Raw genomic sequence first — 21,330 nt, forward strand, 5'->3', positions numbered from 1 at the left:
TGTGATCTGGGCTCCTCTATTGTGTGTCGGGATTGTGTTCTTTGGCACTGCAGTTTCGCCTGCAGTTTCGCCGGTATTTCTGGAAGTCGGGAAGAAACAAGTTGATCCCCAACACTTCTATCTGTTTTCATTACACTGAGAAGCCAACTGATCTGATTCTAGACATTTAAGCGACAGACACACTGAAATTGGTGACAAATAGATTAATAAGAAATTGCTTTCCCTCTGCGTGTTGTTTGGTAGCGGTGCATTGTCACTCAGAATTATCCGACGCTATAGTGAGAAAGGCTGCAGGAGGATTACACAGAGAGAGAGAGAGAGAGAGAGAGAGAGAGAGAGAGAGAGAGAGAGAGAGAGAGAGAGAGAGAGAGAGAGAGAGAGAGAGAGAGAGAGAGAGAGAGAGAGAGAGAGAGAGAGAGAGAGAGAGAGAGAGAGAGAGAGAGAGAGAGAGAGAGAGAGAGAATTTTATCATTAAAGCGGTGTGGCAATAGATCTCCGTATTTTACTACTTGACAAAACAACTACAACAAGCTCTGTTCCGGCGAGATAAGGGGATGGCCACAAGGCAGCTCCCGGCAAGTTTGACCACTAATCACTGTGTGGTGGCCTGCAGAGGCACTGGAGTGATGGACGAGCTTCAAGAAAACAGAGAACTAAACCAAACAATAAATAAATAAACAAACAAACTAAATATATCCAAGTCGACTTAACGACATATAAGAAACTCTAAAAATATCCCTGGACCAAGTGGACCAAAGCATCTTCCCTCCGAGGCGTCTTCTGTGATCTCAGGCTTTTCATACATAAATAGACAGACGCCTGTCTGAATGAACTTGTTTAGTGTGATCAGAGAGCTTGAACATGAAACCATCAGGATGTTTTGGTAGTTAATGGGATTTCTGCTGTTTCTGGTTCTCTCTATCCCTCTCCCTGTTGGCTGCTGCTTCGCTGGGCTGGGTCCTTGGTGCACTGAGTAGCCAGACTGAGCTGAGCCAGGCCGATTTCCCCTTTGTTATTCTTCCAGCTATGGCCAAGACATCCAATTCCATCAGGCCTAGTCTCTCCTACTGATATATAGGCTGAGTCCCAAATAGCACCATATTCCCTATTAAGTGCACTATTTTTGACCAGGGTCTATAGGGTACTGTAGTGTACTATGTAGGGAATAAGGTGTAATTTGGGACACAGTCATAGGGAGAGCCTGTAGCAGAGCCAGCTATAACTCCTCTCTCCTAATGGTCGTGTTAAGAGTCTGCTGTGACAAAATGGTGTTGCAGCATGTGCTTTATGACCTTATGGCTAACGTTATGAGTTATTGTTTAATCGAACAAAGGAATGATCTCGAGCAGCAAGCCAAGGGTATTAAAGGTGGCAGACGGTAATATGATTTACATATTTACATGTTAAAAGACCAGCGGGTGTCTGAGCTCTCTCCAAGCACAAACCGTCTTTGTGTAATCTTTCCTCATCCTGGAAGTGCATACAATTCTCTTATCACTCTAGGTCCCAGATCTTCTCCTATAAATTCTAGGGCCCAGATCTTCTCCTATTACTAGGGCCCAGATATTATTCTGTAAACTAGGGCCCAGATCTGCTCCCATAACTCTATGGCCCAGATATTATCCTATAAACTAGAGCCCAGATCTTCTCCTATAACTCTAGGGCCCAGATCTTCTGCTATAACTCTAGGGCTCAAATATTATCCTATAAACTAGGCCCCAGATATTCTCCTATAACTCTAGGGCCCAGATACTATCCTATAAACTAGAGCCCAGATCTTCTGCATCTGGGCGGTAGGTAGCCTGGCGGGTAGGAGCATTGGGCAGGTAACCAAAAGGATGCCGGATCAAATCCTCGAGCTGACACGGTAAAAATCTGTCGTTCTGCCCCTGAGCAAGGCAGTTTACCCACTGTTCCCAGGGAACCGATGATGTGGATGTCGATTAAGGCAGCCCCCTGCACCTCTCTGATTCAGAGGTGTTGGATAAAATGTGGAAGACACATTTCAGTTAAATACATTCAGTTGTACAACTGACGAAGTATCTTTCTTTCTTTATTTTCCAATGAACTCTAGGGCTTAGATCTTCTACTATAACTCTAGGGCCCAGATCTTCTCATATAACTCTAGGTCCAGATATTCTCCTATAACTCTAAGTCCAGATATTCTACTATAACTCTATGGACCAGATCTTATCCTATAACTCTATGGTCCAGATATTCTCCTAATATAACTCGAGGGCCCAGATCTTCTCCTATATCTTTAGGTCAAGATCTTCCTCTTTACTTCTATAGACCAGATTATCTCCTATAAACTCCATGGTCCAGATCTTCTCCTATAACTCTATGGTCCAGATGATCTCCTATAAACTGTAAGGCCTATATCTTCTCCTATAAACTCCAGGGTCCAGATCTTCTCATATAACTCCATGGTCCGGATCTCCTATAAATCAATGGTCTAGACCTGGCCAGATTTTATGTTTGGGAAAACTCCAGGTCCTACTCATATCTCACCTTAAACGTGACATCAGCTCTCTTTGTGTATGTATGTGTGTGTGTGTGTCAGCTCTGTCTCTCTCACCTGGAGCGCTGTAGAAGCCGAGATCATCCTCACTGAGTGGTAGCAAGTAGACATCCCCTTCCTTCCACAGCAGAGGATACTCCTGTCCCCCGGAAAACTGTCCTGACCAGCCATCTGTGTCTGCAGGGAGGGAGGGGGGAGGAGGAGGAGGAGGAACATGGCAGAATGACTCAGAACTTATGAAAGTCATTAGCTAGTTATCAGCTGAATGCAGTACTTTCAAGATAATCATGATTGGCTGAAAAAATATATATGATTGGCTGAATACCTTCAAGAAAGTCCGATGTGATGTTGACAGCTGTATGGTGTTTGGACGATCTGCAGGCCAATGAGTGTCTGAAGCAGAAACAGGGCGAACATCCAGCTGGATTGTTCTCTTGCAGGTTGAAGGAGCCTGGCTTACACCTGCACACACACACACACACACACACACACACACACACACACACACACACACACACACACACACACACACACGGACAACGTGACAGGGAACATTTTAATTTACCGGTCATTTGAGAAATGCATTGGGTGCATATGGGTCAGAACACGCAACTTGTGTAATGAAGCAGCCAATACATTTGCCAAAAAGCTATTCGCGAGAAAATACCAGTTGAAACAGCGCACCTGGGAAAACACCAGTCTAAACTGCGCACCTGGGAAAATACCATTCTAAACAGCGTACCTGGGAAAACACCAGTCTAAACAGCGCACCTGGGAAAACACCATTCTAAACAGCGCACCTGGGAAAACACCATTCTAAACAGCGCACCTGGGAAAACACCATTCTAATCAGCGCACCGGGAAAACACCATTCTAAACAGCGCACCTGGGAAAACACCAGTCTAAACAGCGCACCTGGTAGCAATTCCATATGTGACAGAGATTAAAATCTCTTTTAGAAACTTAGAAAGAGGGGGAATCTAAACATGCAACAACGAGGATGGGTTACTAATATGACTAGCATTGTGCCTTTGGCTTCTGCACAACAAATTGAACGTTGATATGAAAACCAATAGAACAGGAGATGAATGGAAATACATTTGCCAAAATCATATAACTATCCCTGTTTATACAGCAATAAATAAAAGCATTCAAAATACTCCACTAGAAAGCATGACTTAGCCACAGAGGAATTGAGGATTACCTTCTTTGAAAAAATAACTCTTAGGCCTATGCCAGAGGCTGGTGATCTCGCATTAGTTGACTTTTAGCTTTTAGCTTTATATGATTTTAATAAAAACATGTATAATTAACAGGACAATGCTTTAGAGAAATGAAAACGTATTATTGAAATGAAACTGTTCCACAAAATGCGCACATGAAAATCATAAGTGGTATGCAGAACAGTAGAAATTGTAGGATAAATTGTAAGCTTCCCCAAACTTGAAACTCACGCGCCACCTATGAAGTATTTTTAAAAGACATGCCTCATAATATGAAATATAATATTTAGGTTTCAAAGAATTAAGTATTTTTTCAAAATACATACTGCCACCAGCTCACATTGTAAAGTGGTGGCTGATAGCTTGTTGCCTGTACTTCAATGGTGAATGGGAGGCACTATTCAATTACCAGTTGAGAAATTAAAATAGCAGCTCTTTTTAATCATGCACCAAAACTGGTTTTAACACATTATTGAATTTATAATTGTTGTGCAATGAATGGGCTGAAGAAAGCACATGTTTTACTCCAGCAGCACCCAGCTCTGTATGCTGTGATTGTGTTGGATAAATAAGATATATAATGAATAACGAAAATACACACAGGCCAATTTAATTATACTAAATTATGAAATTAAGTTATAGACCGATAAGCATGATGTATTTACACTCTGACTGGAATTTCCATCAATTAATAAAAAGCATTCTTTCACAATGGATATTTAAAAATCAATGTCAGTTTGGCCGGCAACAGTTTTTTTACTCGTATTTTTGTATTTATTAAAGCCGGCATTTGCCGGCTAACGGAAAGCCTTGACATGCACGCACAAAACATATCGTCATTATATGCTTCGTCATTGCACTCCTGTGCTACTTTACCCACTGTTTCTGTGTAGCTTGTTGTAGCTAATCTCTCCATATTGTGGAGCAAGCTCAGAGACCATCACTAGGCCATGTGAGTCTGTGTAGATGAGAGAACCTGCCAAGTGAACATGTGTTGCTGTCTCTGTTGCAGTGTTGAGGCCAAGGAGGAGGCCAAGGCCAATCACCCCACAGCTGGTCTCACACTGTGATACACTACCATGACCTCCAGACAGACTGCTGTAGTGGAGACCACTGGTGTGTGTGAGTGTGTGTGTTGGTGTCTGGGTGTGTATAATTCTTATATATTTTTTCAATATTTTTTAAACCTCAACTCCAACATACTCTCCTGCATCCCGCCTCACCCAATGTGGTACAGTTCTCCTATTTTCTTTACTTTAGAATTGGAACCCCCAAAAGCAGCTAGCTAGCTAACTAGCTACTAGCTAGTAGTCAGCTAGTCACTGCTAGCGGTCATCAGCTAACATTTAGCCCAGACAACTCCTTCCAGTCTGCACAGCGCGATTCAACCCAGAGAAAACCGGACTCTTTTCCCCACATCCCCGGACTCCTACCGCAAGCTCTGAACCTTTTCACCTGGATCATCGCAGCTAGCTAGCTGCTATCCGAGTGGCTACTCCTGGCTAATGTCTCTGTACCGAAGCAAGCACTATTTAGCCTGGAGCTAGCCTATGCTAGGCCCATCTCCCGGCTAGCTGAAGAGGTCCATCAGCCACTTCCTTGGGCTACAATACGTATTTTGCCAATTGGCCTGGATCCCATTTACTGCTGATACGGAGCCCCGCCGATTCTTCACGACTGGTCTACCGACGTAATCCACCCGAGGGGGATTTCAACAGGCTTCTCCGTCACGACGTCCCCTGAATGCCCATCTGCTAGCCACAGCCAACTAGCTGTCTAAAGCATATCGGACTGTTGGCTGAAGAGGTCCATCAGCCAATTTTCTTGGGCTACAATACCTATTTTTGCCAATTGGCCTGTACCCTTTTACTATACGGAGCCCTGCCGATCCATCACGATTCTTCTGCCGACGTAACCTCCCGAGGGGGCTACAACTGACTCTTCCATCGCAACGTCCCCCTAAGTCCCTTCTGCTAGCCTGCTAGCCCGGCCCGCAAGCTGTCTCCAGCCCGCTTAGCTACTCATTAGACCCCATGATCATTAGACCCATGCCTCTCCTTAATGTCAATATGCCTTGTCCATTGCTATTTTGGTTAGTGATTATTGTCTAATTTCACGGTAGAGGCTCCAGCCCTGCTCAATATGCCTTAGCTAACCCTTTTGTTCCACCTCCCACAGATGCGGTGACCTCACCTGGTTCAAATGGTGCCTCTAGAGACAATACCTTTCTTATCGTCACTCAATACCTAGATTTACCTCCACTGTATTCACATCCTACCATACCCTTGTCTGTACATTATGCCTTGAATTTATTCTTCCGTGCCCAGAAGCCTGCTCCTTTTACTCTCTGTTAAGAACGCACTAGACGACCCGTTCTTATAGCCTTTAACCGTACCCTTATCCTACTCCTCCTCTGTTCCTATGGTGATGTAGAGGTTAATCCAGGCCCTGCAGTGCCTAGCTCCACTCCCATTCCCCAGGTGCTCTCATTTGTTGACTTCTGTAACTGTAAAAGCCTTGGTTTCATGCATGTTAACATTAAAAGCCTCCTCCCTAAATTTGTTTAATTCACTGCTTTAGCACACTCTGCCAATCTGGATGTCCTAGCAGTGTCTGAATCCTGGCTTAGGAAGGCCACCAAAAACCCTGAAATATCCATCCCTATCTATAACATTTTCCGACAAGACAGAACTGCCAAAGGGGGCAGAGTTGCAATCTACTGCAGAGATAGCCTGCAGAGTTCTGTCATACAATCCAGGTCTGTTCCCAAACAATTTCAGCTTCTACTTTTAAAAATCCACCTTTCCAGAAACAAGTTTCTCACTGTTGCCACTTGCTATTGACCACCTTCTACCCCCAGCTGTGCCCTGGACACTATATGTTAATTAATTGCCCCCAATCTATCTTCAGAGTTCGTACTGTTAGGTGACCTAAACTGGGACATGCCCTCAATCTCACACAAATTATCAATGAACCTACCAGGTACAACCCCAAATCAGTAAACACGGGCACCCTCATAGATATCATCCTAACCAACCTGTCCTCCTAATACACCTCTGCTGTCTTCAACCAGGATCTCAGAGATCACTGCCTCATTGCCTGCGTCCGTAATGGGTCTGCGATCAAGCGACCACCCCTCATCACTGTCAAACGCTCCCTAAAACAATTCAGCAAGCAGGCCTTTCTAATTGATCTGGCCCGGGTATCCTGGAAGGATATTGACCTCATTCCATCAGTAGAGGATGCCGGGTTATTCTTTAAAAGTGCTTTCATCACCATCATAAATAAGCATGCACCATTCAAAAAATGAAGAACCAGGAACAGATATAGCCCTTGGTTCACTCCAGACCTGACTGCCCTTGATCAGCACAAAAACATCCTGTGGCGTACTGCATTAGCAACAAATAGCACCCACGATATGCACATTTTTAGGGAAGTTAGGATATACACAGGCAGTTAGGAAAGCAAAGGCTAGCTTTTTCTAACAGAAATTTGCATCCTGTAGCACAAATTCCAAAACGTTCTGGGACACTGTAAAGTTTATGGGGAATAAGAGCACCTCCACCCAGCTTCCCACTGCACTGAGGCTAGGAAACACTTACACCACCGATACATTTTTCTATGCCTGGTCATGCTTTCCACCTGGCTACCCCTACCCCAGTCGACAGCCCTGCACCCCCCACAGCAACTTGCCCAAGCTTCTCCCATTTCTCATTCACTCAAATCCATATAGCCGATGTTCTGAAAGAGATGCAAAATCTGGACCCCTACAAATCAGCCAGGCTAGACATTCTGGACACTCTCTTTTTAAAATGATCTGCCAAAATTGTTGTAACCCCTATCACTAGCCTGTTCAACCTCTCTTTTGTATCGTCTGAGATCCCCAAAGATTGGAAAGCTGCCGCGGTAATCCCCCGCTTCAAAGGGGAGACACTCTAGACCCAAACTGTTACAGACCTATATCTATCCTACCCTGCCTTTCTAAGGTCTTCAAAAGCCAAGTTAACAAACAGATCACCGACCATTTCTAATCCCACTATACCTTCTCCACTATGTAATCTGGTTTCCGAGCTGGACATGGGTGCACCTCAGCCATGCTCAAGGTCCTAAACAATATCATAACCGCCATCGATAAGAGACAATACTGTGCAGCTGTATTCATCGACCTGGCCAAGGCTTTTGACTCTGTCAATCCCCACATTCTTATCGTCAGACTCAACTGCCTTGGTTTCTCAAAGGACTGCCTCACCTGGTTCACCAACTACTTCACAGACAGTTCAGTGTGTCAAATCGGAGGGCCTGTTGTCCGGACCTCTGGCTGTCTCTATTGGGGCACCACAGGGTTCAATTCTCGGGCCGACTCTTTTCTCTGTATACATCAATGATGTCGCACTTGCTGCGAGTGATTCTCTGATCCACCTCCACGCAGACGACACCATTCGGTATACATGTGGCCCATCTTTGGACACTGTGTTAACTAACCTCCAGGCGAGCTTCAGTGCCATTACAACTCTCCTTCCGTGGCCTCCAACTGCTCTTAAATGCAAGTAAAACTATATACATGCTCTTCAACCGATCGCTGCCCGCACCTGCCCGCCCATCCAGCATCTCTACTCTGGACGGTTCTGATTTAGAATATGTGGACAACTCCAAATACCTAGGTGTCTGGTTAGATTGTAAACTCTCCTTCCAGACTCACATTAATCATCTCCAATCCAAAATTAAATCTAGAATTGGCTTCCTATTTCGCAACAAAGCATCCTTCACTCATGCTGCCAAACATACCCTCGTAAAATTGACTATCCTACCGATCCTTGACTTCGGCAATGTCATTTACAAAATAGCCTTCAACACTCTACTCAGCTAATTGGATGCAGTCTATCACAGTGCCATCCGTTTTGTCACCGAAGCCCCATATACTACCCACCACTGCGACCTGTATGCTCTCGTCGGCTGGCCCTCGCTTCATATTTGTCGCCAGACCCACTGGCTCCAGGTCATCTGTAACTCTTCTCAGCTCACTGGTCACCATAGCAGCACCCACCTGTAGCACTCGCTCCAGCAGGTATATTTCACTGGTCACCCCCAAAGCCAATTCCTCATTTGGCCGCCTTTCCTTACAGTTCTCTGCTGCCAATGACTGGAACATATTCCAAAAATCACTGAAGCTGGAGACTCATATCTCCCTCTCTAACTTTAAGCACCAGCTGTCAGGGCAGCTCACAGATCCCTGCACCTGTACATAGCCCATCTGTAAATAGCCCATCCAACTACCGCATCCCCATACCGTTATTTTTTTTCTTCTCCTTTGCACCCCAGTATCTCTACTTGCACATTCATCTTCTGCATATATATCACTCCAGTGTTAAATTGCTGGACGTGTGTGGTGGTGTGTGTGTGTTTGTGTGTTTGTGTGGCTGTGTGGCTGTGTGTGTAGGGGAGTCAGTTGGTGTGTGTGTGTGTGTGTGTGGGTGAGAGTTTTGGGGGGAGGTTCTGTGTGTCTTAGTGGGTGTTTGTGTGTGTGTGTTGTTTAGAAACAGGACTATGTAAGGGAAAGAGAGTCCTTGTTCAATGAAGCATGAAATAATACACAACACAACAAAATAAACATGCCAAAAAACTGTGAAGAATAATTCAACACTGGAGACATTGTGGTTGCGTGTTTGGCTAAGTTCAAACTAGTGATTTGGCTGTGTTGTGTCTGTCTGGTCAAATCTTAGAGAGCAGAATAAAAATGATAAAAATATGGGTGTAGAGAGGGTTAAGTACAGACAGAAAGTCTAAAAGAATCATGTTTCCCCAGTCTTTTCAGAAGCATTATGACTAAAAAGGCCCCAGAACACATCACATTGACACCAGTGGAGGCTCCTCAGAGAAGGAAGGGGAGGACCATCCTCCTCAGTGAATTTCATTAAAATAGTGAAAAAGTTAAAAAAAAGTGATGCTTTTTTAGATAAAACTATACTAAATAGATTCACATGTCAACCAAATAATAGATTAAAACACACATTTTGCAATAAAATTGTCTACAGTAGCCTCAACAGCACTCTTTAGGGTATCACCAACCTAGGAGGCGCATGGTTCTCACCCCCTTCAATAGACTTACACAGTAATTGTGATAACTTCTGGATGACCTCCTCCAACCTATCAGATCTCTTGCAGCATGAACTGACATGTTGTCCACCCAATCAAGGGATCAGAGAATGAATCTAATAATGAAAGCATTAGCTACAGCTAGCTACCACTGCAGTGCATAACGTTTGGTGAGTAGTTGACTCAAAGAGAAAGAAAGACAAGAGGTTTGAACAAATGTATTTATTTAAAAATAAAGGAGAAGCAAGCGAGAGCTAGCTATATTTCATAGTATTTTTTTCACTTTCACTTAGCTAGCGAAGGCAGCTAGCTAGTTTAACATATGTTAGCTACACTGGATCTCTTCCAAGCTTTTGGTTTTATTAATTATGTGATCATGCTGTTTGTATGTGGCTGTTATGAAAGTTAACTGTGTTTGCGTGTGATCAGGGGTGTATTCATTCCGCCAATTCTGTTGACAAACATTTCTTAAAAGGAAGCAAACAGCACCAAATGGGGATAAACATACCTGAATTTGTCCAATAGAAACTCTCGTTTTCAACTGTTAATGATGGCTAATGATTACACCCTAGATCAGCTAGATGCAGGCAAGAGTGTGTAAGGCGATATTGTATTGGTCAATGTTTTGTTAACTTCTTTACTCACATTTTTCTCTCAACATTTTTACATTGTACATTTTAGTATTTTAGCAGACACTCTTATCCAGAGTGACTTAGCTAGTGCATTCATATTTAGACAGCCAGGTGGGACAACTGCATATCATAGGCAAAGAAAGTACATTTTTCATAAATAATGTAGCTATCGGTTATTTTGTGTGTGTGTGGGGGTGGGGGGTTGAGGTGAATAGGATGATTATTTAAGATACTCTTTGAAGAGATAGGGTTTCAGATGTCTTCGGAAGATGGGCATGGACTCTGTTGTCCTACCATTGGGTGCCTCGACCTGTGCACCTACGTTGTAAACTTTCATTCGTAGGCTAGGTTGTAGCAACCTCATGATGGGCATAGGGAAAATGTGAGTATCATGTAGTAGTCTAAACCTATCGATGTTACATTGAGCTGGGTGAATGGAATATGAATAACAGTCATCCAATATGCTGTAATAGAAATAAGGCCATGTTCATAAAACAAATAATCGCCCTCCCACATCTTAAACGGCACCGATCGTCACTGAATGATACGTGTCCTGAGTGACTATGAATGAAAGCATAATACACTGAAAAAAAATATAAGCTCAACATGTAAAGTTCTGATCCCATGTCTCATAAGCTGAAATAAAAGATCCCTGGGGTGGCAGGGTAGCCTTGTGGTTAGAGCGTTGGACTAGTGACCGGAAAGTTACAAGATCAAATCCCCAAGCTGACAAGGTACAAATCTGTCGTTCTGCCCCTGAACAGGCAATTAACCCACTGTTCCTAGGCCGTCATTGAAAATAAGAATTTGTTCTTAACTGACTTGCCTAGTTAAATAAAGGTAAAAAAAAATAAAAAATCCATATGCACAAATAGCTTATTTGTCCAAAAATGTTGGCCCACATTTGTTTACATCCATGTTCTTTGCCAAGATAATCCATCCACCTGACAGGTGTGGAATATCAAAAAGCTGATTAAACAGCATGATCATTACACATGTGCACCTTGTGCTGGGGACAATAAAAGGCCACTAAAATGCGCAGTTTTGCCACACAATACAATGCCACAGATATCTGAAGTTTGACTGCAGGAATGTCTATCCAGAGCTGTTGCCAGAGAATTTAATGTTAATTTATCTACCATAAAGCCACCTCCAAAGTTGTTTTAGAGAATTTGACAGTATGTCCAATTGGCCACAGACCACGTGTATGGTGTTGAGTGGGAAAGCAGTTTGCTGATGTCAACGTTGTGAACATAGTGCCCTATATGGTGGCGGTTTGGTTATGGCATGGGCAGGCATAAGCTACGGACAACGAACACAATTGCATTTTATCAACGGTCATGTGAAGGCCATTTGAATGCACAGAGATACCGTGACGAGATCCTGAGGCCCATTGTGAGGCAAATATCTTTTACGTTATCTGTGACCAACAGATGCATATCTGAAAATCAAATAAAATGTTACTGGTCACATACACATACACATGTTATTGCGGGTGTAGCAAAATGCTTGTGATTCTAGCTCCAACAGCGCAGTAATATCTTATAATTCACAACAAGGACAATAAGGAATATATAAATGCTAGGATGAGCAATGTCAGAGGGCATACACTAAAATACAGTCAAATAGAATACAGTATATACATATTAGATGAGTAAAGCAAAAATATGTAAACATTATTAAAGTGACTAGTGTTCCATTATTAAAGTGGCCAGTGATTTCAAGTCAATGTATATAGGGCATCAGGGTTACGTAATTGGGGGGAAGCCGCCTAGTGATGTCTGTTTAACAGTCTGATGGCCTTGAGGTCCCCGCTTTGATGCACCTGTACTGACCTCACCTTCTGGATGATATCGGGGTGAACAGGCAGTGGCTCGGGTGGTTGTTGTCCTTGATCTTTTTGGCCTTCCTGTGACATCGGGTGCTGTAGGTGTCCTGGAGGGCAGTTAGTTTGCGTTGGACAGACCACACCACCCTCTGGAGAGGGCGGTGCAGTTTCCGTACCAGGCAGTGATACAGCCCGACAGGATGCTCTCAATTGTGCATCTGTAAAAGTTTGTTAGGGTTTTAGGTGCCAAGACACATTTCTTCAGTCTCCTGAGGTTGTCTGTGTGCGTGGACCATTTCAAATCGTCAGTGATGTGTACGCCGAGGAACTTGAAGCGTTCCACCTACTCCACTGTGGTCCTGTCAATGTGGATAGGGGAGAGCTCCCTCTGCTGTTTCCTGAAGTCCACAATCAGTACCTTTTGTTTTGTTGACATATAGTCAGAGGTTATTTTCCTGGCACCACACTACCAGGGTACTCACCTTCTCCCTGTAGACTGTCTCGTCATTGTTGGTAATCAGGCTTACTACTGTCATCTGAAAACTTGATGATTGAGTTGGAGGTGTGCGTGGCCACGCAGTCATGAGTGAACAGGGAGTACAGCAGGGGGCTGAGCACGCACCCTTGTGGGGCCCCTGTGTTGAAGATCAGCAAACTGGAGGTGTTGTTTCCTAACTTCACCACCTGGGGGTGGCCCGTCAGGAAGTCCATGAACCATTTGCACAGGGCGGGGTTCAGACCCAGGGCCCCGAGCTTAATGGTGAGCTTGGAGGGTACTATGGTGTTGAATGCTGAGCTATAGTCTTTGAACAGCATAAGTATTCCTCCTCTCTTACATAAGTATTCCTCTTGTCCTGATGGGATAAGGTAGTGTGCAGTGCGATGTCGATTGCATCGTCCGTGGATCTATTGTGGCGGTAAGCAAATTGACGTGGGTCTAGGGTGTCAGGTAAGGTAGAGGTGATATGATCCTTAACTAGCCTCTCTAAGCACTTCATGACGACAGAAGTGAGTGCTACGGGGCGAGTCATTTAGTTCAGTTACCTTAGCTTTCTTGGGTATCTGTATTGGCTGATGTAAAAAGGGCTTTATAAATACATTTGATTGAATGATTGTATTCCCAGTCATGTGAATTCCATAGATTAGGGCCTAATTCATTCATTTAAATCAACTGATTTCCTTATATGAACTGTAACTTAGTAAAATCTTTGAAATTGTTGCATTTTGTGTTTATATTTTTGTTTAGTATACAGTACCATTTATAATGTGTATAGTACTCTGGAAAAAATGTATTTGTCAGTTAGTTTGAAAACCTGTTTTCAATGGGTTACCGTGCCGACTCCATTTGGATACAGTTTGTTAAAGAGCGGTGCCAGAAAATGTCAAGATACGTTCTGTTGAACAACGGCAGCAGGCGGCATCAAAGCTTAATCCTGTACGCCATTGTGCTAACAGTAGGAAGCAGAACAAAGTGTTTCTGTGTCTGCACCGTTGTGGTGACTTCTGTTGCAGACAGCTTCTCCCACTCTCGTTTGCGGAAGAATTGAGTGTGAAAAGTTGCTAAATGCTTTTAAAACCATAGAAATCCTCAGTGTCAAAACTTCTTAAAGCCAGCCCGAAAAGTAGCTGAACGTGTTGCTAGCCTTTTTTACCAATAAAAGTTGCTGGAAGGGTTGGAAAACTTGCTAAATATAGCGACAGTCACTCAATAGGCATCACTGAAAATGTTCCTGGGAGTCTGTGTCACCGTGGTAACCGGAGGGTAGTATTATGTTATATAAGGTGATGATGCAGTAGCCTATCACGGGTCACCTGTCACATGCCTATTTTTCAATTTTGAAGAAAGAACAGTACAATATAAAAGTCACCTGTCACAAGCCTGTCCCTCCACGTTAACCCTGCAGTGACAGCCACCATCCAGCACAGAGCAGACGCCCACACTGCCCCTACGGTCACAGTCACACAACCTGTGGAGAGACAATAACAACATCCAGTAAAGGTAAAAGGTTAGCCAGAGGCCAAACTGCTTATGACTGGGGTCATAACATCATGAGACACTTACTGTAGGTTAAGACAGAGGTAAGAAAGTCAGAATTCATATTTGTTTGAGTATTTTGTTTTGTGTCTCTGTTTCACATGTTCACATTGATTAATTACTCTGGCAAGGATTGTTTAGTCTTTGCTTGCTCTCTTTTCACACACACACACACACACACACACTGAAAACAGCCTGATCACCAGACCGTGATTGGTTAGGTGGGGTCGCAAGCTGTGTCAATCAAAAGCTTTGTTCTATGATAACATGTTTGATCACCTTTATTGATTGATTGTTTTCCTTCAGAACTGTAACACAGAATCAATATTTTAACAAGGTTGCTATTAAGAATAATTCAATTATCCCATGGGCAGGCTTCTACTCTGCTCAGCTCCACTGGCCTGTGTAATTCACACCTCACTTCAGATCAGCACACTGGTAGACTGAGGAAGGTGATGGAGGGAGAGAGGGATGGAGGGAGAGAGAGATCGATGGAGAGGAAGAGGGAGGAGGGAAAAGGAGAGTTTGTGTGTTCTTGTCTGTGTGAGAGTGAAAAACAGAGCAAGCATGCCATGCCCACACACCTGTACATGTCTAAGTGTGTTTCTCCATATGCTTATAAGGATCGCCCCCTTTTTTCCAATCTTTGCCTAAAATGACATGCCCAAATATAACTGTCTGTAGCTTAGGCACTGAAGCAAGGATATGCATATTCTTGGTACCATTTGAAAGGAAACACTTTAAAGTTTGTGGAAATGGGAAAGAAAAAGCAACCATTCTTTGTATTTTTTTGTACCATCACCTTTGAAATGCAAGAGAAAGGCCATAATGTATTATCCCAGCCCAGGTGCAATTTACATTTTGACAATTAGATGGCAGCAGTGTATGAGCAAAGTTTTAGACTGATCCAATAAACCATTGCATTTCTGTTCAAAATGTTGTTTCAAGACTGCAAAAATGTGCCTAATTTGTTTATTAATAAGTTTTCATGTTAAAAATTGTGCACTCTCCTCAAACAATAGCATGGCATTCTTTCACTGTAATAGCTACTGTAAATGGGACAGTGCAGTTAGATTAACAAGAATTTAAGCTTTCTGCCAATCAGATACAATGGGGCAAAAAGTATTTAGTCAGCCACCAATTGCGCAAGTTCAACCACTTAAAAAGATGAGAGGCCTGTAATTTGCATCATAGGTACACTTCAACTATGACAGACAAAATGAAAAAAAAAAAATCAGAAAATCACATTGTAGGATTTTTTATGAATTTATTTGCAAATTATGGTGGAAAATAAGTATTTGGTCAATAACAAAAGTTATTGTGTTGTTATGGTGACCAGTGAGCTGAGATAAGGCGGAGCTTGACCTAGCAGAGACTTATAGATGACCTGGAGCCAGTGGGTCTGGGGATGAATTTGTAGCGAGGGCCAGCCGACGAGAGCATACAGATCTCAGTGGTGCGTGGTATATGGGGCTTTGGTGACAAAACGGATGGCACTGTGGTAGACTGCATCCAGTTTTCTGAGAAGAGTGTTGGAGGATATTTTTTAATTGACATCGCCAAAGTTGAGGATTGGTAGGATAGTCAGTTTTATGAGGGTATGTTTGGCAGCGTAAGTGAAGGAGGCTTTGATGCGAAATAGGAAGCCAATTCTAGATTTAATTTTGGATTGGAGATGTTTAATATGAGTCTGGAAGGAGAGTTTACAACATAGCCAGACACCTAGGTATTTGTAGTTGTCCACATGTTCTAAGTCAGAACCGTCCAGAGTAGTGATGCTAGTACTGTTTACTATATCATGGGGATAGGAATACGTATTGTTTACTATCTCAATGGGATATAGGTGGGTACTGTTTACTATATTAAGGGGATATGAGTGGTTTCTGTTTACTATATTGGGGGATAGGTGTAGGTACTGTTTACTATATCAACAACTTTACTATCTAGGTGCTCTTTACTATCTCAAGGGGATAGGAGGAGGTACTGCGTACTATATTAAAGGGATATGAGTAAGTTCTGTTTACTCTATTACAGGAGTAGGTACCATTTACTATATTAGGGGATAGGTGTAGGTACTGTTTACTGTTTACTATATCAAGTTGTTGGTACTGTTTACAATATAAAGGGAATAGGTTTAGGGGTTCTTTGCTATCTCAAGGGGATACTGTTCACTTTATCAAGAGGATAGGAGTGGGTACTGTTTACTAAAGTAAGGGCATAGGAGTGGGTACTGTTTACTATATCAAGGGGACATGAGTAGGTACCATTTACTATAGTAAAGGGATATCAAGGGGAAAGGAGTGGGTACTGTTTACTATATAAAGGGGATAGGAGTATGTGCTTTTTACTATATCAAGGGCTTTGGAGTAGGTACTGTTTACTAGATTAAGGGGATAGGTGTAGGTACTGTTTACTAGATTAAGGGGATAGGTGTAGGTGTAGGTACTGTTTAGTAGATTAAGGGGATAGGTGTAGGTACTGTTTACTGTATCAAGGGGATAGGATTACGAACTGTTTACTAAATTCAGAAGATATGAGTGGGTGCTGTTTACTTTATCAAAGGGATCGGTGTTGGATTGTTTACTATATCAAGGGGATAGGTGTTGGTCCTGTTTACTATTTCAAGGGGATAGGAGGAGGTACTGTTTTCTATACCAAGGGGATATGAGTATGTGATATTTACTATATCAAGGGCATTGGTATAGTTACTGTTTACTTTACTAAGGGGATAGGAGGAGGTACCTTTTACTAAATTAAGAGGATAGTTGTAGGTACTGTTTAGTATATCAATGGGATAGGTGTAGGTTGTGTGTACTATATCAAGGGGATAGGTGTAGGTACTGTTTACCTCAAAGAGGATAGGAGTGGGTACTGTATACTATATAAAAGGGAAAGGTGTATGTACTGTTTACTATATCAAGGGGATAGGAGTACGTATTGTTTACTATATCAAGGGGATAGGTGTAGGTGCTCTTTACTATCTCAAGGGGATAGGAGGAGGTACTGCTTATGACATTAAGGGGATATGAGTATGTGCTGTTTAGTAAATCAAGGGGATTAGGAGTAGGTGCTGTTTCCTATATTAAAGTGTGACGACCTCCCACTCTGTCTGCTGTATTCTCTCTTTGTTCTTGTTTCCTTATTAGGATGCCGGTGGGCGGAGTTGGGAGGTTCGTCAGCTACATGGGAAACACATGGGCCCGGTGTCTCCCAGGATAAATACACCACTTCCCCATTCATGGAGGAGACTCTCTCCATGCAGACACCTTTATAGATTTTGTTGTGTTTCTTGGTGGTTTTTTGGTTGTTTGCGTTAGCATCTTTCAACACCCTGCATTATCCCATTCATGCATGCTAAACACTCACTTACACTACTGATTACTGATTACACACACCATTGTATATTATACTTAATTACTTGATTTAATACATATATTTTGTTACTCCTTATCTCCACGTTGTCTCCATTTTGTTACGGGCTTTGAGCCGGTTCATGACAAAAGGGATTTGAGTAGGTTCTGTTTACTCTATTAAGGGGACAGGAGTAGGTACCATTTACTATATTAAGGGGATAGGTGTAGGTACTGTTTACTATATCAAGGGGATAGGACTGGGTACTGTATACTATATCAACGGGTTAGGAGTGGGAATTAATTACTCTATTAAGGGGATAGAAGTACTGTTTACTATATAGAAGTACTCTTTACTATATGAATGGGACAGGTCTAGGTACTATTTACTATATAAAGGGGATAGGAGATGGTACTGTTTACTAGATTAAGTGGATAGGTGCAGGTACTGTTTACTATATCAAGGGGATATGTGTACATACTGTTTACTATATCAAGGGGATAGGACTGGGTACTGTATACTATATTAAGGCGATACAAGTACTGTTTACTATTGTCATGACTGTCCTAACCAGGTCTGGTTACAGGAGACCACAACCCTACAGAATATCTCTCAACCCCAACAGAGGAGGAGAGATCTAGGGGTCTGAAGATGTGGGGGATTTTATGGCCCCTCACGCTCCTGGTAAATCTCAGGCCACAGACAAATTCCTTTGTCCTGTTACTATGGAGAACCAGACATTAAACATGAATAAAGGGACTTTGGAACAATGGTTTCCGTCAGCCACAATGGTGGTCATGACGATAGATGGAAAATGTACGTCATTTTTGTTTTGTTATTAAAGGTTAATAGATGACGTTATTACGAAAACATTGTAATGTGAAGAGTTTTCCTAGTATATGTTTGATGTTTATACATTGTACATTGTATTGAAAATAGGTACCGGAGTAGGTACCGTTGACTATATGCAGGGGATAGGAGTGGGTACTATTTACTATATCAAGGGGATAGGAGTGGGGACTATTTATTATATTAAGGGGACATGAGGTACTGTTTACTACATTAATGGGACAGTTGTATGTACTGTTTACAATATAAAGAGGATAGGTGTAGGTGCTCTTTACTATATCAAGGGGATAGGAGGAGGTATTGTTCACTTTCTCTAAGGGATAGGAGTGGGTTCTGTTTACTAAACTAATGGGATAGGAGTGTGATCTGTTTACTATATAAAAGGGGATAGGAGTATGTGCTTTTTCTATATCAAGGGCATTGGAGTAGGTACTTTTTACTTTTTTAAAGGAATACGTGTTTTCCCTGTTTACTATATCAAGGGGATAGGAGGAGGTACTGTTTACTTTCCCAAGGGGATAGGAGTGGGTTCCTTTTACTAAATTATGAGGATATGAGTGGGTACTGTTTAGTATATCAAGGGGATAGGTGTAGGTTTTGTTTACCATATCAAGGGGATCGGTGTAGGTACTGTTTACGTCATAAAGAGGATAGGAGTGGGTACTGTTTACTATATCAATGGGAAAAGTGTATGTACTGTTTACTATATCAAGGGGATATGAGAATGTACTTTTTACTATATCAAGGGGATTGGAGGACGAACTGTTCACTTTCTCAAATCAAATCAAATCAAAGTTTATTTGTCACGTGCGCCGAATACAACGGGTGTAGACCTTATAGTGAGTGAGCTTACTTACAGGCTCTAACCAATGTTGCGGGATAAAAAAAAGGATGTTTGTGTGTGTGTGTGTGTAGGTAAGTATAGAAATAAAACAACAGTAAAAAGACATTTGAAAAAAAGAGTAGCAAGGCTATATACAGACACCTGTTAGTCAGGATTATTGAGGTAGTATGTACATGTAGGTATCGTTAAAGTGACTATGCATATATGATGAACAGAGAGTAGCAGAAGCTTAAAAAGAGGGTGTTGGCGGGTGGTGGGGCACAATGCAGATATCCCGGTTAGCCAATGTGCGGGGGCACTGGTTGGTCGGGCCAATTTAGGTAGTATGTACATGAATGTATAGTTAAAGTGACTATGCATATAAGATAAACAGAGAGTAGCAGCAGCGTAAAAGAGGGGTTTGGGGGGGGCACACAATGCAAATAGTCCGGAGTCCGGGTAACCATTTGGTTACCTGTTCAGGAGTCTTATGGCAGTTCTACAGTTTAGCTCAGTGCGAATGTTGCCTGTAATACAGTCACTGTGGGGTCCTCATGTTAGGTGCGTGAATGAGGACCCAAAAGCGAATTAACAAACAGAGTTTCTTTAATGATGAACACACGTGGGCTCAGATGGACAGGTAGATTCCGACAGGACAGGACAAGGTTGCAGCAATCACGATGATAGTCTGGTTCAGGCATGAGACACACAAACAAGAATCCGACAAAGACAGGAGCAGAAACAGAGAGAGATATAGGGACCTAATCAGAGGGAAAAAGGGAACAGGTGGGAAAAGGGGTGACGAGGTGGTTAGGAGGAGACAAGGCACAGCTGGGGGAAAGAGGGGGAGAAAAGGTAACCTAACAACGACCAGCAGAGGGAGACAGGGTGAAGGGAAAGGACAGAGACAAGACACAACATGACAGTACATGACAGTACCCCCCCACTCACCGAGCGCCTCCTGGGGCACTCGAGGAGGAAACCTGGCGGCAACGGAGGAAATCCTCGATCAGCGCACGGTCCAGCACGTCCCGAGAGGGAACCCAACTCCTCTCCTCAGGACCGTACCCCTCCCAATCTACGAGGTACTGGTGACCACGGCCCCGAGGACGCATGTCCAAAATTCTACGGACCCTGTAGATGGGTGCGCCCTCGACAAGGATGGGGGGGGGGGGGGGAAGACGAGCGGGGGCGTGAAGGACGGGCTTGATGCAGGAGACATGGAAGACCGGGTGGACGCGACGAAGGTATCGCGGAAGAAGAAGTCGAACTGCGACAGGATTAATGACCCGAGAAATACGGAACGGACCAATGAACCGCGGGGTCAACTTGCGAGAAGCCGTCTTAAGGGGAAGGTTCTGAGTGGAGAGCCAAACTCTCTGACCGCGACAATATCTAGGACTCTTAGTTCTACGCTTATTAGCAGCCCTCACAGTCTGCGTCCTATAACGGCAAAGTGCAGACCTGACCCTCTTCCAGGTGCGCTCGCAACATTGGACAAAAGCCTGAGCGGAGGGGACGCTGGACTCGGCGAACTGAGATGAGAACAGCGGAGGCTGGTACCCGAGGCTACTCTGAAAAGGAGATAGCCCGGTCGCAGACGAAGGAAGCGAGTTGTGGGCGTATTCTGCCCAGGGGAGCTGTTCTGACCAAGACGCAGGGTTGCGAAAAGAAAGACTGCGTAAGATGCGACCAATAGTCTGATTGGCCCGTTCTGCTTGACCGTTAGACTGGGGGTGAAAGCCGGAAGAGAGACTGACGGAAGCCCCAATCAAACGGCAAAACTCCCTCCAAAATTGAGACATGAATTGCGGACCTCTGTCCGAAACGACGTCTGACGGAAGGCCATGAATTCTGAAAACATTCTCGATGATGATTTGTGCCGTCTCTTTAGCAGAAGGAAGCTTAGCAAGGGGAATGAAATGAGCCGCCTTAGAGAACCTATCGACAACCGTAAGAATAACAGTCTTCCCCG

The 21,330-nt window shown here is 43.3% G+C and overlaps 1 protein-coding gene across 1 annotated transcript in view; it reads right to left on the bottom strand.

Annotated features, from left to right (window-relative positions):
* Positions 1-21,330, bottom strand: part of LOC110523381 (laminin subunit gamma-3) — a 204,510-nt gene that overhangs the window by 126,115 nt on the left and 57,065 nt on the right. Inside the window, exons 7-9 of the mRNA XM_036977011.1 lie at positions 14,166-14,264; positions 2,847-2,983; positions 2,579-2,698 (exon numbers count right to left, since the gene is read on the bottom strand). Coding sequence (XP_036832906.1) covers positions 2,579-2,698; positions 2,847-2,983; positions 14,166-14,264 — 356 coding nt within the window. The remainder of the gene's footprint in view (positions 1-2,578; positions 2,699-2,846; positions 2,984-14,165; positions 14,265-21,330) is intronic.

The sequence above is a fragment of the Oncorhynchus mykiss genome, chromosome 5 (genome assembly GCF_013265735.2).
Source record: "Oncorhynchus mykiss isolate Arlee chromosome 5, USDA_OmykA_1.1, whole genome shotgun sequence".
In the NCBI taxonomy this organism is placed as follows: domain Eukaryota; kingdom Metazoa; phylum Chordata; class Actinopteri; order Salmoniformes; family Salmonidae; genus Oncorhynchus; species Oncorhynchus mykiss.